The following is a 16,008-nucleotide window of genomic DNA, read 5'->3' on the forward strand; positions in this document are numbered from 1 at the left end:
TGAAGTGAGTACATATTTCACTGAAACTCTTGTTTGTGGCATGAATTTCACTGTTTACACACAACCACCTCGGTAAATTGTGACAATGTGGGATATTTACAACGAGTACATTCGTGTGAGATAAATTATTGAGGCATTTTCTCAATTCTGTGCTAGCCTTGAACGACTCATTTCTATGTACATCATTTGCTCCTCCCAGCAATACAACAAAGTCATCCTTACACAAACTAGTTACTTCACGTAATTTTGTAAGGTTTTTCAGTTCACTTAATGGAGCCCCAGGCTTCACGAAACCATTTGCCCTGTAATTGTATTTTTCCGTTAGCACTGCGGCAATTCCACGGCCGTGGCTATCGCCTAACACATATATTTTTCCGTATTTTACAATGTTAGCAGTCGGAAGTTCACCGTGCAACGGTTTGTTTACTTTTTGTGGTTCGTTTCATAACTTTTCGACTTCGGCTGGCGTGTTCATTGAATCTTCAGTAGTGAATACTCCCACAAGGTCGTTATACGTTCTAGTTTGACAGTTTTTATGCATTAAAGTTTCACTGTTTATACACATTGAAGTTTCACTGCTGCTTTGAGATTGTACTTTCTGAGTGCAATTTTTATGCATTAAAGTTTCACTGTTTATACACATTGAAGTTTCACTGCTGCTTTGAGATTGTACTTTCTGAGTGCAGTTTTTATGCATTAAAGTTTCACTGTTTATACATACTGAAGTTTCACTGCTATTTTGGGATTGTACTTTCCAAGTGCAGTTTTTTCCCATCATTGTTTGCCACTTGTGTGCAGAGGTCAAGTCTTCTTGCTTCTTCAGTGACTCACGTTTTTCTGCATGAAGTTTCTGTATGTCCAGCTTTAAAGCACCGATTATCATTTGTAAACTGGATATTCGTTCGTTTAGCTTCGAGATCTCGTCCTTACAATTTACACACGTATTCTTTTTACTACCAAAATTTACATTTTTTCGCGGGGATGCCTGAATTACTTTTACACTCTCTGCCTTCTTGGTTGTCAGAGCTCTGAACCAGAGGCTTTGAAAGTTCTGTGAAAAGCCAGGCTGCAACTTCCTGGGCTTGCGAGTAGTGTTGAGAACTGTGGAATCTCCATAAATAGGTCAGGTATGCACTAAACATCAGGGGCTGCTACTCAGGTAGATGACTGTGTGAGGGGTGCACACAAGAGTTTTTTAGATTAGGTGATTATCCAACTAATCCCCAGAAGTATCAGTATAAGATCGAAAGAAATGTCTCCCACAGGTGAGAGAATTAAAATCCTTATGGTAAACTGCCAAAGCATTCATAACAAAGAGTGAGAGTTTGAGGCACTCATGTAAAAACAGTGAAGCTGACATAATACTAGGTACAGAAAGCTGATTCAAACTGAAATTGAGAGCAGTGAGATTTTTGGGGAAAATTTAAATATGTATCAAAAGGATATATAAATGGGAAACGGAGGTGGTGTATTTATCACTGAAGACAAAAAACTCAGATCCACCAAGGTGGAAATTGAAGCTGCACATGAGATTGTTTGGGCAAGACTCAGTATCAGGATGGACGTAAAATGATAATTGGATCCTTCTATCCCCTACTCGACTTACTTCCTGATGCAACCAAAAACTTTGGAGAAAACCTTACTTCACTTGCTCGTAAGTTCCTCAGCCCTACCGTAATCGTTGGTGGATACTTTATCATCCAACAGTTAATTGGGAAAATTACAATTTTGTTAGTGGTGGGTGTGATAAGACATCCTGTGAAACTTTACTAAATGCCTTCTCTGGAAACTACCTAGAACAAATAGTTAGGAACCCCACTCATGATGGAAATATACTGGATCTAATGGCAACAAATACACCTGACCTCTTTGAGTATGTCCACATCAAAACTGGTGTCAGTGACCATGATGCAGTTGTGGCAGCAATGATAACCAAAGTACAAAGAGTAACTAAAACAAGCAGAAAGATATATATGTTCAGTAAACTATATACAAAATCAGTAATGTATTATCTCTATGAGGAACTTGAAACTTTCACCACAGGTCAGGAGCATGTAGAGGAACTTTGGCTCAAGTTTAAAAGAATATCTGACAAAGCACTGGATAGGTATGTACCCAGTAGAACATTTCATAATGGAGGGAATCTCCATGGTATACAGTCACTGTAAAGAAACTTCTGAAGAAAGAGAGATTACTGAATAACAGGTGTAAAAAAAAGTGTAGAGCTATAGATAGAGAGAAGCTGAATGAAAAATGTTTGGCTGTCAAGAGAGCAATACATGATGCCTTTAATGACCAGTATAGCAGAATATTGTCAAATTACATTTCAAAAAAATTCAAAGAAATTCTGGTCAAATGTAAAGGCTGTTTGTGGCACCAAAGTTAGTATTCTCTCCCTAGTGAATGAGACAGGAACTGAAATTGAGGGTAGCAAAACAAAAGCTGAAATGCTGAATTCTTTTTTTCAAATGTTCCTTTAGAAAGGGAAACCCAGGAGAGTTCCCCAATGTAATCCTCCTACCACTGAGAAGATGAATGAAATAAGTATTAGTGTCAGGGTGTTGAGAAACAGCTGAAATTGTTGAAACTGAACAAAGCTCCAAGCCCCAATAGAATCTCTGTCAGATTCTATACTGAATTTGTGGCTGAGTTAGCCCCTCTTCTCACTATAATATATTGTAGATTCCTCAGACAAAAAAACCATGCCCAGTTCTTGGAAAAAAACACAGGCCACACCTGTTTACAAGAAGGGTAATAGAAGTGATCCATAAAGCTACCATCCAATGTACTTGACATCAATTTGTTGAAGAATTTTAGTATATATTCTGGGGTTACATAATGAGGTATCAAAGAGAATGACCTCCACAACAGCTACCAGCATGGTTTTCAAAAACATCGATCATAAGAAACCCAACTTGCACTTTTCTCACATGACATACTGAAACCTTTGGATGAAGGCAACCAAGTGGGTGCAGTTTTTCTTGATTTCCAAAAAGCATTTGATTTAGTACCACACCTACACTTGTTGTCAAAAGTACGATCGTATGAGCTATTAAGAGAAATTTGTGACTGGGTGGAGGACTTTTTGGTAGCGAGGACACAGCAAATTATCTTGGATGGAGAGTTATTGTTACCAAATTAGAATCTATATTCTTCTTCCATAACATTTCATACCACTAGCTATGTCAAACCTTACAGTGCAGTCAAGTTTTCCTGCGATAATGAATTACATACACAGGAAATAAACTGTTACCTTAGAATAACTTACAACTTGGTTTAGCTATCATCTGAGCTATGTATCGAAAGTTTGAGTTTGGGCTCTTGATTGGTATACTTGCCAGTGAATATTAGTTTTTGAACAACCCTTTAAAGACTCCACAATAAAATGGTTAACATCACTGACTACTGTGTGGAAGTATCCAGGTTCAATTCTTGGCAGCTTCTCAGATTTTTTTCTGAGGTGGCGAGGTCTGGTACAGAATCCAGTCAGCCCTTGTGATGGCAAATGAGGCGCTGCTAGAATAAACAAGCAACGTCATCAGGATTCATCTACTGGCAATAACAGCTGAAGGGATTGGCAATGTGTTGATCACATACTCCAGACCATATACCATCCCTCGTACTGCCATGTAGGCAGTAGTCATCCAGTTGGAATAAGCCTGAGGCTTAATCAGTGATTGATATTTGCATTATGTTACATTTTAAAGTCATTTAAAATCATTTATGTAGGTTAGGAACAATATTGGGCGCAGGAATGTGCCTTGTGGGACCCTACATGTTTTATTTTTCTAATTCTGAGGTTACTTTCATGCTTGTGATGCATTATGTCTATGAGACCCTCTGTTTTTTACTACAGTAATGCCAGTAATGCAAAGAAGAATTTTATGATCCACACAGTCAAAGACCTTCTGTTAGGCCACAAAATACCAATAGGATATTTTTTCATGTTTATCCCCACCAGTGCTTCACTTGAGCTAGTTAACAAGCTCTGCTCAGTTAAATGCATCAGTAGTCAGTCATACAACACTTTCTCAACATAATGAAGAGACTGGAAGGAGTGAAACAGTTGGTGATTAGAGGCGCTTGGCTTATCTCCAGTTCTGCAGGTGTTACCATAGATGTTTAAGTGTCTTAGGAAATATAGACTGATGGGAAATATACTCTGAGTCATTGATTGATTACAAAGATAGCTTACAGGATAATAATATCTAAATTTCAATATTCTGGTAGGAACACCATCACAGGCAGCAGAATCACAACTTTTTAGTGACCTGATTAATTTTGTAATCTTCTTTAGAGATGTATTTTTGAAAAAAATGTTTTTTGGTGATGCATTCAGAGAAAATCATGCTGGGACGTGGATTGTGTTCTAGGGGCAGTTTTTACCTGTATAATTTAGAGGAGCTTGTGTTAGGCAAGAGAGGATTTATATAATATAAATCATCAACATACAATTGAAAACCTCTGCATTATACAATATTAATCAATGAGATCTAAGGACAATAAAATCTTCTCTTCATAATTTGCAAACTTTGGCAGGGCCTCTCTTTCAAGTGGATAGCTTGTACTGGTGATGCCCTCATGGAATGCTTGAAAGTGCACTAAAAGATGATCACTTATATTTTGGAACAGACAGAATGTACAACATGTATATTGTAATATTAATTATCTGATGCACCTTCCTGTAATATTAATTTCATTCCCCAATTTCAGATGCTGTGACAGTGGTGTTGTACAATACAATGGTCACATTTTGTGAGATGCCAGTTGTTCCACCTGAACAATTTGCTCTTGCAGCTCTTGCCTTCTTCACAGTCAGCTTGGGAGGTGCAACTGTTGGTATTATCTTTGGCCTAATCACTGCTCTTCTGACAAGAACCACAACAGATGTCAGAGGTTTGTTTTTCTAGTAATATTTATGTATAGGCTTGTTCATAAATGAGCAACAATATTTTCAGTATGTTATGATACTCTGCACAATGAGTTAGTGGTCACAGTCACTTTTTATAGAAGACAGATTCTTTACAAAATAAAAACAAAACTAAAAAAGGAATTGGGAAATCAGCACTATGGAAAGAAGCAGCACACAACTGAGATCTCAAACCAGGGTGTCCCAGGAGTTCAGAGATATGACAGGAATCGTTATTTAAAGCAAAAAGGTCTAGTAAACTTGGACTCCAAAGTGACCATATAGTGAAGATGCTGAGTTGCAGATGAGCACAACAAAAAGACTGTCAAACAAAGCTTTTGAGCAAACAGGCCTTCATCAGAACAGACAACACACACACACACACACACACACACACACACACACACACACACACACACACACAAATGCAACTCACACAGCTGAGCACAGTCTCTGGCTGCCAAGGCCATACTGCGAGCAGCAGTGCATGATGGGAGAAGCAAACTGGATGGTAGGGGTAAGGAAAAGGCTGGGGTCGGGAGGGTGAGGGATAGTGGGGTAGTGGTGGGGGATGGTAAAATGCTGCTTGTGGGAACATACAGGGACAAGGTGAGGAGATCCTGGATTGCCCATTGTTTGATTTGAGCTTTAAAATGCATACTTTTGTGAGCTATGAGCATTTCTTCATCCTCAATATTCTGAAACAGTTCTCTTCTGCTACAAGCTCTTTGCTTTCAACATTTTGAGAGGAGGTAGTATGGAACAAAACAAAAGAAAATGAGGTCTAATAAATGGAAACCTTAAGAGCTATGAGCACCTGTTCAGTAGAAGAAATGGGTTTCACATTAGTGAAGGTGAATAGGTGCTCACAGTCTTAAGGAATGCATTTTAGAGCCTGTGTTTATTACACTTTTTTTGCTTTGAACGATCATTCCTGTTGTATCCCTGAATATTAATCAAGCCTCCTGGGACCCCCTGTATACCTAAAGTACAGCTGTTATCAATCCAAAGTTGTTTTCAACAGCACAGTGCATCACTAGTCATTGTTCTAATGGATTGCCATTGACTTCTTCCAACACTTGACCTGACTTACTCAATCCACTTATTGGGGGACCTAAAATTTAATGTGGATTCCAAACCATGGTGTAATTTGCCATGTTTCATGTCAACAAACACTGCCAGAGGTGAATCAAGTGATAAGTGACAGACATAAATTCTGTGACTGAACGGAAGACCTTTGGATTTGTGGTCAGCATTGTACCACTGAGCCCCCTAGCCTTCAGTAGTTATTTTGAGGTATGAAAGAGGCAGCATTTGGGAGATAAATACTAAAAATCATTACGCTACAAAAAGTGAAACATAGATTTTGCAGAACTCCTTGTAACTCTAATATCTGTATCATATTTGAAAATGTACTTGTTTTGCTTACTGATTATGAATCATATATGTGTACTATGCATTTGTAAATTTCAATTACATTTTACTTTATTGACACCGACAGATTTATTCATTTAGGCATCATATTGCAATACGATTATCAGTTGTTCATGAAATTTTCCATTGTATTTAATAAGGCTATGTTATTGTTGATTCTTGTTGGTTGATTGATTTTATGAAATATTACAAATTAAGAACATTTTAAATTTATTATTATGTATTTCAGCCTCAAAACAGATGGTATCACTATCAGTTTTGACTTATTTTCAAATTATCATCAGATAAACTCGTCAACTGAAGAGGCCTGGAGAGGCACTTGCAGGGTAAACAATCTGCATTCTGATTCATGACTATCAGTGTGTAGAGATGTTTCTCTCTGAGTAGCTCTCCAGGCCACTTCAGTTACTGAGTTACTATGTAACACAATTAAATCAATGGTGATGATGTGGTAATATATAAAAAATGGTAATGATACCATTTGTGCAGCCTTAGGCTGAAATACACTCTTTACTGCATGACCACAAAGGAACTGCCAGAATAGGAAGGTAATTGATAGATATGATGTACATGCACATACAAACAAATGATTACAATTTCAGAAAAAAATGGATGATTTATTAAGGAGAAAGAGCTTCATGAATTGAGCAGGTCACTCTTGCATTGGTCCATGTGTAGCCTTTATGCAAGCAGTTATTCAGCTTGGCATTGATTAGCAGAGCTGTTGGATGAGCTCCTGAGGGATACCATGCCAAATTCTGTCCAATTGCCACTTTAGATTATCAACATTCTGGGCTGCTTGGAGGGCCCTGCCCATAATTCTCCTAAAATTCTCAGTTGGGAAGAGATCTGGTGACCTCACTGCCAAGGTATGGTTTGGCAAACATACAACTAGCCATAGAAACTCTTGCCATGTGTGGGAGGACATTATCTTGCTGAAATGTAAGCCCAGGATGGCTTTCCCCAAAGGGCAACAGAACAGGGCATTGAATATTATCAACATGCTGCTATGCTGTAAGGGTACTGTAGATGACAACCAAAGCAGTCCTGCTAGGGAAAGAAATGGCACCCAGACTGTCTAGGGCATCTCCAGACATGTCTTCACTTTAAATCTCATTGACTGGAGGATGTAATCAGTGATAAGTCCTGCATTGTACTGAGCCCCAATGACTAGCAAAGATATGTCTGGATACATCTTGGACAGCAGTGCCTGATTTCAGTCATCTGCTAACAGAGTCCAAAAGTAAATATATGTAAACAGATCGGCCAGCATACAATGTCACTGTATAAGTAATGTTTCAAATTACATATGCCTCAGATTGGCACTAGGCCAGCTTAAATGCAGGATTCTGGCATGGTACTCCAAATGACAAGTGCCACCTGAGTAGTGACACAAAAACAGCCCCTCTGGAGCAAGAGTTTGAAATTATGCATGCAGTCCTCTGGAATTGTATCCAAAACCAAGATATATAGCACAATATGGAATACCTTGTAGTAGATGATCCATAAAACACTAGAAAATGCCAGGGGATGATGAGATAATGATAGACAACCAGTTATAATAGTAGAGACCATATGGTGCATTGAGCACAAGGTACACTTGTGATCCTGTATTTGAGAGAATTCAAAAATATTCCACTGCAAGGTCAGTTTTACTGAATAAAGTTACTCAGTTTGTACACTGAGCAAGTGGTAAAACAAACCAAAGAAAAACTTGGAGAAGGAATTAAAGTTCAGGGAGAGGAAATAAAAGCTTTTAGGTTAGCTGATAATATTGTAATTCTGTCAAGAGACAGCAAAGGATTTGGAAGAGCAGTGAAATGGAATGGACTGTGTCTTGAAAGAAGGATCTCAGATGGATATTAAGTAATGAAATATAATGTTAATGAAATGTAGTAGAATGAAATCAGGTGACGCTGAGGAAATTAGATTAGGAAATGAGACACTAAAAGTAATTGATGAGTTTTGCAATTTGGACAAAAAAATAATTGATGATGGCTGAAGTAGGGAGGATATGAAATGTAGATGGGCCATGACACTAAAAAAGTTACTGAAAAAGAGAAATTTGTTAACATTAAATATAGATTAAGTCTTAGGAAGACTTTTCTGAAGCTATTTTTGTGGAGTGTAGCTAGCATAGTATGGATGTGAAACATGCACTATAAACACTTCAGACAAGCAAAGAACAGAAGCTTTTGAAAGTTGGTGCTACAGAAGAATGCTGAAATTAGATCAGTATATAAGGTACTCATTAAGGGAGCACTGAATAGTATTGAGGAGAAAAGAAATTTATGCCATAACTTGACTAAAAGAAAGGATTAGTTTATAGGATGCATTGCGAGACATCGAGGGATCATCAATTTAGTATTGGAGGAAAATGTGTGAGGTAAAAATTGCAAAAGGAAGACCAAGATATGAATACAGTAAATAAGTTCAAAAGGATGTTGGTTGCAATGAAGACGCCTGCACAGGATAGAGTAACATGGAGAGTTGCATCAAATCAGTTTTTGGACTGAAGGCCACAACAAAAGTAGCAGTAACACTTAATCCCTGTAGGCTGGTGACCCAGTCTGCATAGGGGGAGTGGGGCCCTTTTTCTGTTGCCAAATTCTTTTCTGTCTGCAATAACATGTTTCCTCATAAAAACATATTCTTGTAATTAAGAAAGTACTCCAGGCAACTCAAGTGCTACAGAATATGTTAAGGGTTCAAGTTTTCATATCAGATGATACAGCTTTAGATATCCTGACAAGAATGTAGCCTTTTCTATTCCTGTGTCAGAAATCTGACAGGCTGTAAAATGGAATTGCAATCACTAGCACTAAGCCTCTTACTCTTATCTTCATTTGTTAAATGGTGAGAAAGCTGTAAATATGGGTGGCACAGAAAACATTCCTGTTACAATTGCTAATGTTTGTTCTGTCTGCAACATTGCTATCATTAGCTCCTGATAACTCTGCAGGGACGACTGTACAAGCGCGTTATCAGGATGCAAGAGCCGTCAATTGTCTCGCCACATTTCAGGCCATTTCCTTCTCACAGGATTTAATGACATGATCCAAGTGAAATGTTACATTCTTCTGCCAACTCTCAGACAGTCAGCCTTCAATTGGCACACACAATTTTGTTTACATTCCTGATATGTACCCTGTTGACAAACGTCTAAGGACATTCCGAACGAGGGTCATCTTTAACTTACATCCAGCCATTTTTAAACCATGTTAACCATTTGTAACACCAAATACAGCTTAAGCACTCATCACCACAGGTTTCCTGTATCATTTGGTGTGTCTTTGCAAAGTTTTTCTTGAGTTTCATGCAAAATTTAATGCAGTAGCATTGTTCCACTAACTCTGCCACCTTGAAATTTGCAGACTGAGTAACACATCATTCTACTCAACACAGCACTGAACAATAACTAACAGACATACAACAGAGAAACTTCTGACAGTTACTCATTAAATATGGGTGTGTGCAAGGATATCAACCACATTTTGCTCCAGCACTCCATTGGTGTGAAATTATGAAAGTTCCAGAATTTTTTGAATGGACCTAGTATGCAGATTTTGGCAGGGTCCCATCAGAGTGTACTCCCGGTGAAAAGCCCCATGTAGGTAATGGCACCACAGTGATTGACAGTAATCTTTCTCCACCCACTCAGTTTCCAGAGTGATGCAGGTCAGAACCATTACACATATCTTAAAGATTTTTTTCCCCAGAATGAAATTTTTCACTCTGCAGCAGTCAGCACTGAGATGGGTCATCTTAACAACTTTAATGTGTACACCACACCACTACTCTTATAAGAATTTCAGTATTATGAAAAGGCTAGTTGCTACTCACCATATAGTGGAGATGATGAGTCATAGATAGGCACAACAAAAAGATTGTCAGAAAATGAGCTTTCAGCCAACAAGGCCTTCATGGGAGACAGAACACACACACACACACACACACACACACACACACACACACACACACACACATGCACACACTTGAGCACAGTTTCTGGCTGCTGAGGCCACAATGTGAGCAGCAGTGCATGATGGGAGACACAACCCAGTGGTGGGGATAAGGAGGAGGCTGGGATGTGAAAGGGGAGAGATGGCAGGGTAGGGGTGGGTTCGAAACATTTTTGCTTGTTGTAGCATATAAGAATGATGTGGAGAGAGGGCTAGGTGCAGTCAGGAGCTTAGACAGAGGGTGGGGTGTTAGTGGAAAGATCAGTGTGTGTATATTCTCCAACAGAGGCCTTGTTGACCGAAAGCACATTTTATGATAGCCGATGTATGACTTAGTATTTCTACTACATGTATGACTCAGTATTTCTACTACATGCTGAGCAGCAACTACCCTTTTCCTAATATTGTTACATTCTATCCTGGATTTGCCATTGTTGAATATTATATAGTCAGTAAACTTCCAATAAAGTTATGCTCACAGAGTACAAAAAGTTTTCATTTTCCACAATCTCTTGTACACATTTTCAAACCCATAAGGTTTTGTTAATTTTTCAACTCTGTCATCTTTGAGAGTAAGCACACCAAGCAAGGGAACATAATGGTAACGTGCTAGACTCATATTCAGGAGTAGGTTTCAAGTCATCTTCTTGCCATCCCTAATTTGGGTTTCTTTAAATCAGTGGACATGATTACTGGCAAAGTTCATCAGAAATGGCTTTAAATATTTCATGCAACCACTCCTCCCGCTACTGTCTTGACCTGAAGCTTCTTTAGAGATTGCTTGTCTGGGAAGATGCTTAGGTAACTCTAAATATAATGATGCAGTGAAAATGACTAAATAAGTGGCACCAAAGCTCCCCTCATTTATGTCTTTCTCAAGACTTATTTAGCAGAACATTGCACTTCTAATGTTAGGCTTCATTCTTGTGATACAATATGTAAATATTGTATTTTGTATACACATTGAATTGTATAAATATGTATTTTGTGTACACATTCATTTCTAAATTTGGAGTGTGAGTTTTGCTGGGGGTTTTCACATGTGCATGGAGCATATAGCTGCACCAAAGGTATGTACAGTGTAGGGAAAGATGGATTGCTATGTACCACAATGAATATACATTAAGTTGCATACAGGCACAATTAAAAGACACATGTTTATTTTATTTTCTTATTTCTTGTTGTTAATCTATGTAGAGTAGAGCACAGCATAAAATATTATTAGGGAACAATAACTTTCAAATATGTAGTTCTGTTCATATATTTACAGAAAGGAAATTGTTGGGTGTCTACATTAACATTATAGAATTTATTTTGATTTTCAGTTGTGGAACCTCTTGCTGTGCTGGGAGTAGCATACCTCTCCTACATTACAGCTGAATTAGTGCACTTTTCAGGAATCATAAGGTAAGAACAGGTCATAAATGTTGCATTGCTTCTTGATTGTTTCCAATTTATGACCTTCTTGTGCTACTTGAGAATTTAGAAGATGTGGTCAGTTCCATCCATGAGAGAAGGCGGACTATATTTTCTTCTGTTGTGGTTTGATAAATGATTCTTTCCTTTCCGACCTCAAATAAGTTATTCAATAAAGTATGCCATTTGCATGGTACTAATAATTAATTTGTCACTAGTAATTTGTTAAGGATTGCACAGTGATCTAAACAATTTATTTTCTGCTATCCAGATTATTTAGAAAAAAATATCTTTTGGCTGTAGTAATTAACATTGAAGTTTAAGACACTAAAAATTAAGTTGATCTAGTAAATGTGTAGTTTATGAGAAACTCATTTCATTGTTTTTGCATGCCTTTATTTCATGAGCTTGCTGTACTACGGTGAGGTGTAAAAATTTTAAAAGCTTTTATTGCAGATTGCATAATCCTTCTACATGATTTTGTGTGGGCAGGAGATACCTACTGAAAATTATTTTCTGTCATAGTTTCATAATTCCTTGAAAAAAATTTATTGGATCAATTAGTGCATTTACAGAAACAGCCTTAAAATCTCTAGAATCATAAAAACAAATCACTGTAATATTACAAATAACAGATTCCACAGAACACTTACAGAACTCATTTTTAGTTGCTGAAAAAGTTTACCCAGTCTTGGAGAAATTCCTCTGAATATTATTCTGTAATAAGGCAAAGAATTAAAACAATGAAGTTGGATGTCCTACACATCAAATCAAATAAAATGTTACAGTGTGATCTGTCTGTATTTAATACTGTGTTACATGGTTACTTGAAGCATATCTCTTACACTTGTTTGCATTCTGTCAACTCCCATTTCTGTCTCTTCTCCTCCCCATTCCACCTCCCCCCCCCTCTCTCTTTCCCACTCCCTCCCTCCCTTCTCCCCCCTCCCCCATCACACTCTATTGCTTCCCCCTCCCCTACCCCCCACACCCCTCCATCAACACTACCCTCATTTCTGAACTTGGGTGAAGGATAAGACCCTCTTTTCTGAATTTAGGTGAAGGATAAGCACAACAAAGATAAAAGTTGTAGCTGATTATTTATTTCAATCGTGGTTGCAATTTAATAAATGCAAATACTAGTTTTGGCCATTGTGGGTTACCTTCAGATGTTTTCAATTTTGTTACACTACAACTCTTGAATTTTTCCACTGTATATTGTTGCCTTGGCATTAAAATGCTGCTAAGACTTTTACTACAAGAAGGGGCAGATTAAGGGGACATGTTCTAAGGCATCTGGGAATAGTTCAGTTGTAAATGGCAAGAGATGTAAGGGGAAAATTGCATTAGCAGACAAAGATTACAATAAATGTGTGGTAGGTGCGATAAACATACAAAGGAGGAAAAGATTAGTGTAAAAAGGTAAGAGATGGAAAAGACAGTTTTTCAATGCTATACCTAAAGGAAACAGAATTAAAATTCTTGAAGTTTATATGTCACCATGGATGCTATACCCTATACATGAATATCACCATAAACATGATATTGCTGTCATAGAACACTATCTTATTATTACAATACCAAAACTATCACATTCTTCCTAATCCACATTCCAACCCATAGTTATTCCTCCTTTGAAGGATAAATCTACAAAAAATTGTGGAAGAGCCTTGGGTACTTACGTGGCATCTTTCTGTGTGAACCTATGTGTGGGCCACCATTAATAATCCATCCTCTCAGACCAATGCCTTAAATTCCTCAATTTGTTGAGATTCATTGGTGACATATTTATGATCTGGACATATTGCAAGGATGACCTCAACTCTTTGTTTCTTCATAACATCCAATTATACTCTCAAATTCACTTACCTGACTCTTCTCATTTTGATGTGTTAGTCCCTGGGTGTTGGTTTGCACCTCTCAGATGCTGCCATGAAAAGCTCTGTATCAAATGTACCAACCACTATCAATACCTCAAGTTTGACAGCTATCATTTATTCTACATTAAAAAATATCTCCTCTATAGCTTTGACAACTGTTGACACCAATTATAGAGTGGGAAGCAGGAGTTATCCTAACACACTGATAAAACTGAAGAATCTTTACAGACCGATGAACAAACTGTACTTTCATCTTGATAGTTGATAAATGGATTTTCTACTGTACAATAGTCACAGGCATTTTCCTTTTGATGAAATGTAGGGCTATGTGTGAAACCACTCAAATCAGATGTCAGTGTTGCTGATATTACTGTGCTATATTATATATGGGAAGACAACCTGCCAGTTGTCTACTGTTCACTGTCATTTTCCACACTATTCCTCTTCTGTCCCAACATTATACTTCTCCTTGCATAATCTCTCTCTCTCTCTCCCTCTCTCTGATTCCACCCTGTTAATTTTGTGACCATTATAAAATAAATCCCAATGCCTCTGTCTGTCTTCTCCTGTCACCTATTATTCTCTCCCTCTCATAGCCACACATGTCTCTCTCTTCCTTAATGCACGTCTGACTGGGCAGTCCCTGGTAAACAGTCAGTGTAGTCACAGTGGCACAGGTGTGTACAATGGAATCTCATTAGCACATTCCTCATTACCAATTGCATTAAATGCATATTAAAATGAATTATTCATATGTTCTCCCACACTACTTAGTGTGTTCAAATTTTGCAGTATTATTACCATTTGGTAGCTGTCATCTTTGCTGCAGAGAGATCTAGGAATGGTTGGAGTAGGACATTTGCAGCCATGGGGTGAGGAAATGCGTGGTGACCCTTTACTGTTCAGTGCTGGTAACTTCATGTGTCGTATGTATCATTTGCTTCAGTAGATATGACATATGAAACTAGTTTGAATAAGTTGGTGGTAGCTCTGATGGCTTCTGAGATCTACCAACAAGTACCAATCTTTGGCAGGCATGAAGTTGTAGCAGTCAGACAATAAACCATATATTTATCATTGTGTAAGACAGTTTCTAATGTTCCTTGTTCATCTTTAGTGACTGAATCTCAGTGCATGATTTTTTTGTGTCGTACGGTGCAACAATATAGCATTGACAAAAAGACAGTGAGACAGTTAATAAACAAAGAAAAGTGGACCACTATTCAGGAAGTGGGCAAAAATTCACAGATGAAGTGTATTGATATTCCAAAAAAACTAAGCATTCCTCCATATTAAATACAGTAGTGAGCAAACAAAAAATAATTAAAACAGCATGTCTGGAGAAGAACACAGTAAACAAAAGTAAGTATATGAAGGTCAGTTTCCAGAACTGGAAAACATGCTAATCAAGTGGGTAAAACAATCTCATGCTTCAAATATTTCAGTTGATGGTACTTTGATTCTTGCTAAAGCAATATACACTGGTGTGCAAAACTTATAGGCATATTGCCTCCTTTCACCATAAGCAATGTACCCAGGAACTTTAATGAACATGATTGTTTTAGTGGTTTCAGTGTTACGATATGGAGAGGCATAATGTTGAATGGGTGTATTGGCCCCCAAATCTTTGAGCACAGTACATTCACTGCTCAGTGTTATTGTGACACTGTACTCCTTCCCCATGAGCTTCTTTTCAGGGTTGCATTTTGCTCTGATTTCATTTTTATGAATGACAAATTGCAACCAAATTGGACAGTGCAAGTGGAGAAGGCGTTGGAACCAGAGGATATTTGGCAAATGGACAGGTCTGCTCACTGACCCATTGTGTATTCCATTAAGCAAGTGTGGGATGCATTGGGAAGATGTATTGCAGCATGTCTACATGCACTGATGACTATCTAACAGCTGTCAACCAGACTGCTGGAGGAATGGAATGCCCTACCATAAGAACTCTTTACCAACCTCGTAACCAGCATGGTTTGCTGTCTGTGGTGGTCACACACTCTATTAAGATTGATGTCTCATCTTTTATAATGTCCAGGAGACCATTATAAATTGAGATGACTTCAGTGTAATTATTGTTTGTGAATAAAAGTGTAACTCCTGATCATCTTATTGAGCATTTCTTGCAGTTACCTTCTGTACTATAATGCAGCAGTTCTTTCTATGTATAGTCCGAGTTTCATTGAGCTTTTTTATTTGGCTGTGACACATCTTGTGAATGTGACTTTCATTCTTAAGTTTCACACGTTAGTGTATTTGGTACAAAAGGTGGAACTCACAGATTTCAGAGTATCCAGTGGTTATATTGAAAGTTGCTGACACAATTTACTGAAGAAATATGTTCAAGGTAATCCTGGAAGTGTAAACATTGGCACTGTTCAGTCATGGAAAAACACTCTTCCAT

At 37.9% G+C, this 16,008-nt stretch overlaps 1 protein-coding gene across 2 annotated transcripts in view; it reads left to right on the forward strand.

Annotated features, from left to right (window-relative positions):
• The window catches only part of LOC124794862 (Na(+)/H(+) exchanger beta-like), a 677,818-nt gene that overhangs the window by 577,481 nt on the left and 84,329 nt on the right, over positions 1–16,008 (forward strand). For both annotated transcript variants that reach the window (XM_047258533.1, XM_047258534.1), the window contains 2 exons: positions 4,714–4,896; positions 11,631–11,712. In XM_047258533.1, the coding sequence (XP_047114489.1) occupies positions 4,714–4,896; positions 11,631–11,712 (265 nt within the window). The remainder of the gene's footprint in view (positions 1–4,713; positions 4,897–11,630; positions 11,713–16,008) is intronic.

Source organism: Schistocerca piceifrons, chromosome 4 (genome assembly GCF_021461385.2).
Source record: "Schistocerca piceifrons isolate TAMUIC-IGC-003096 chromosome 4, iqSchPice1.1, whole genome shotgun sequence".
Taxonomy (NCBI): domain Eukaryota; kingdom Metazoa; phylum Arthropoda; class Insecta; order Orthoptera; family Acrididae; genus Schistocerca; species Schistocerca piceifrons.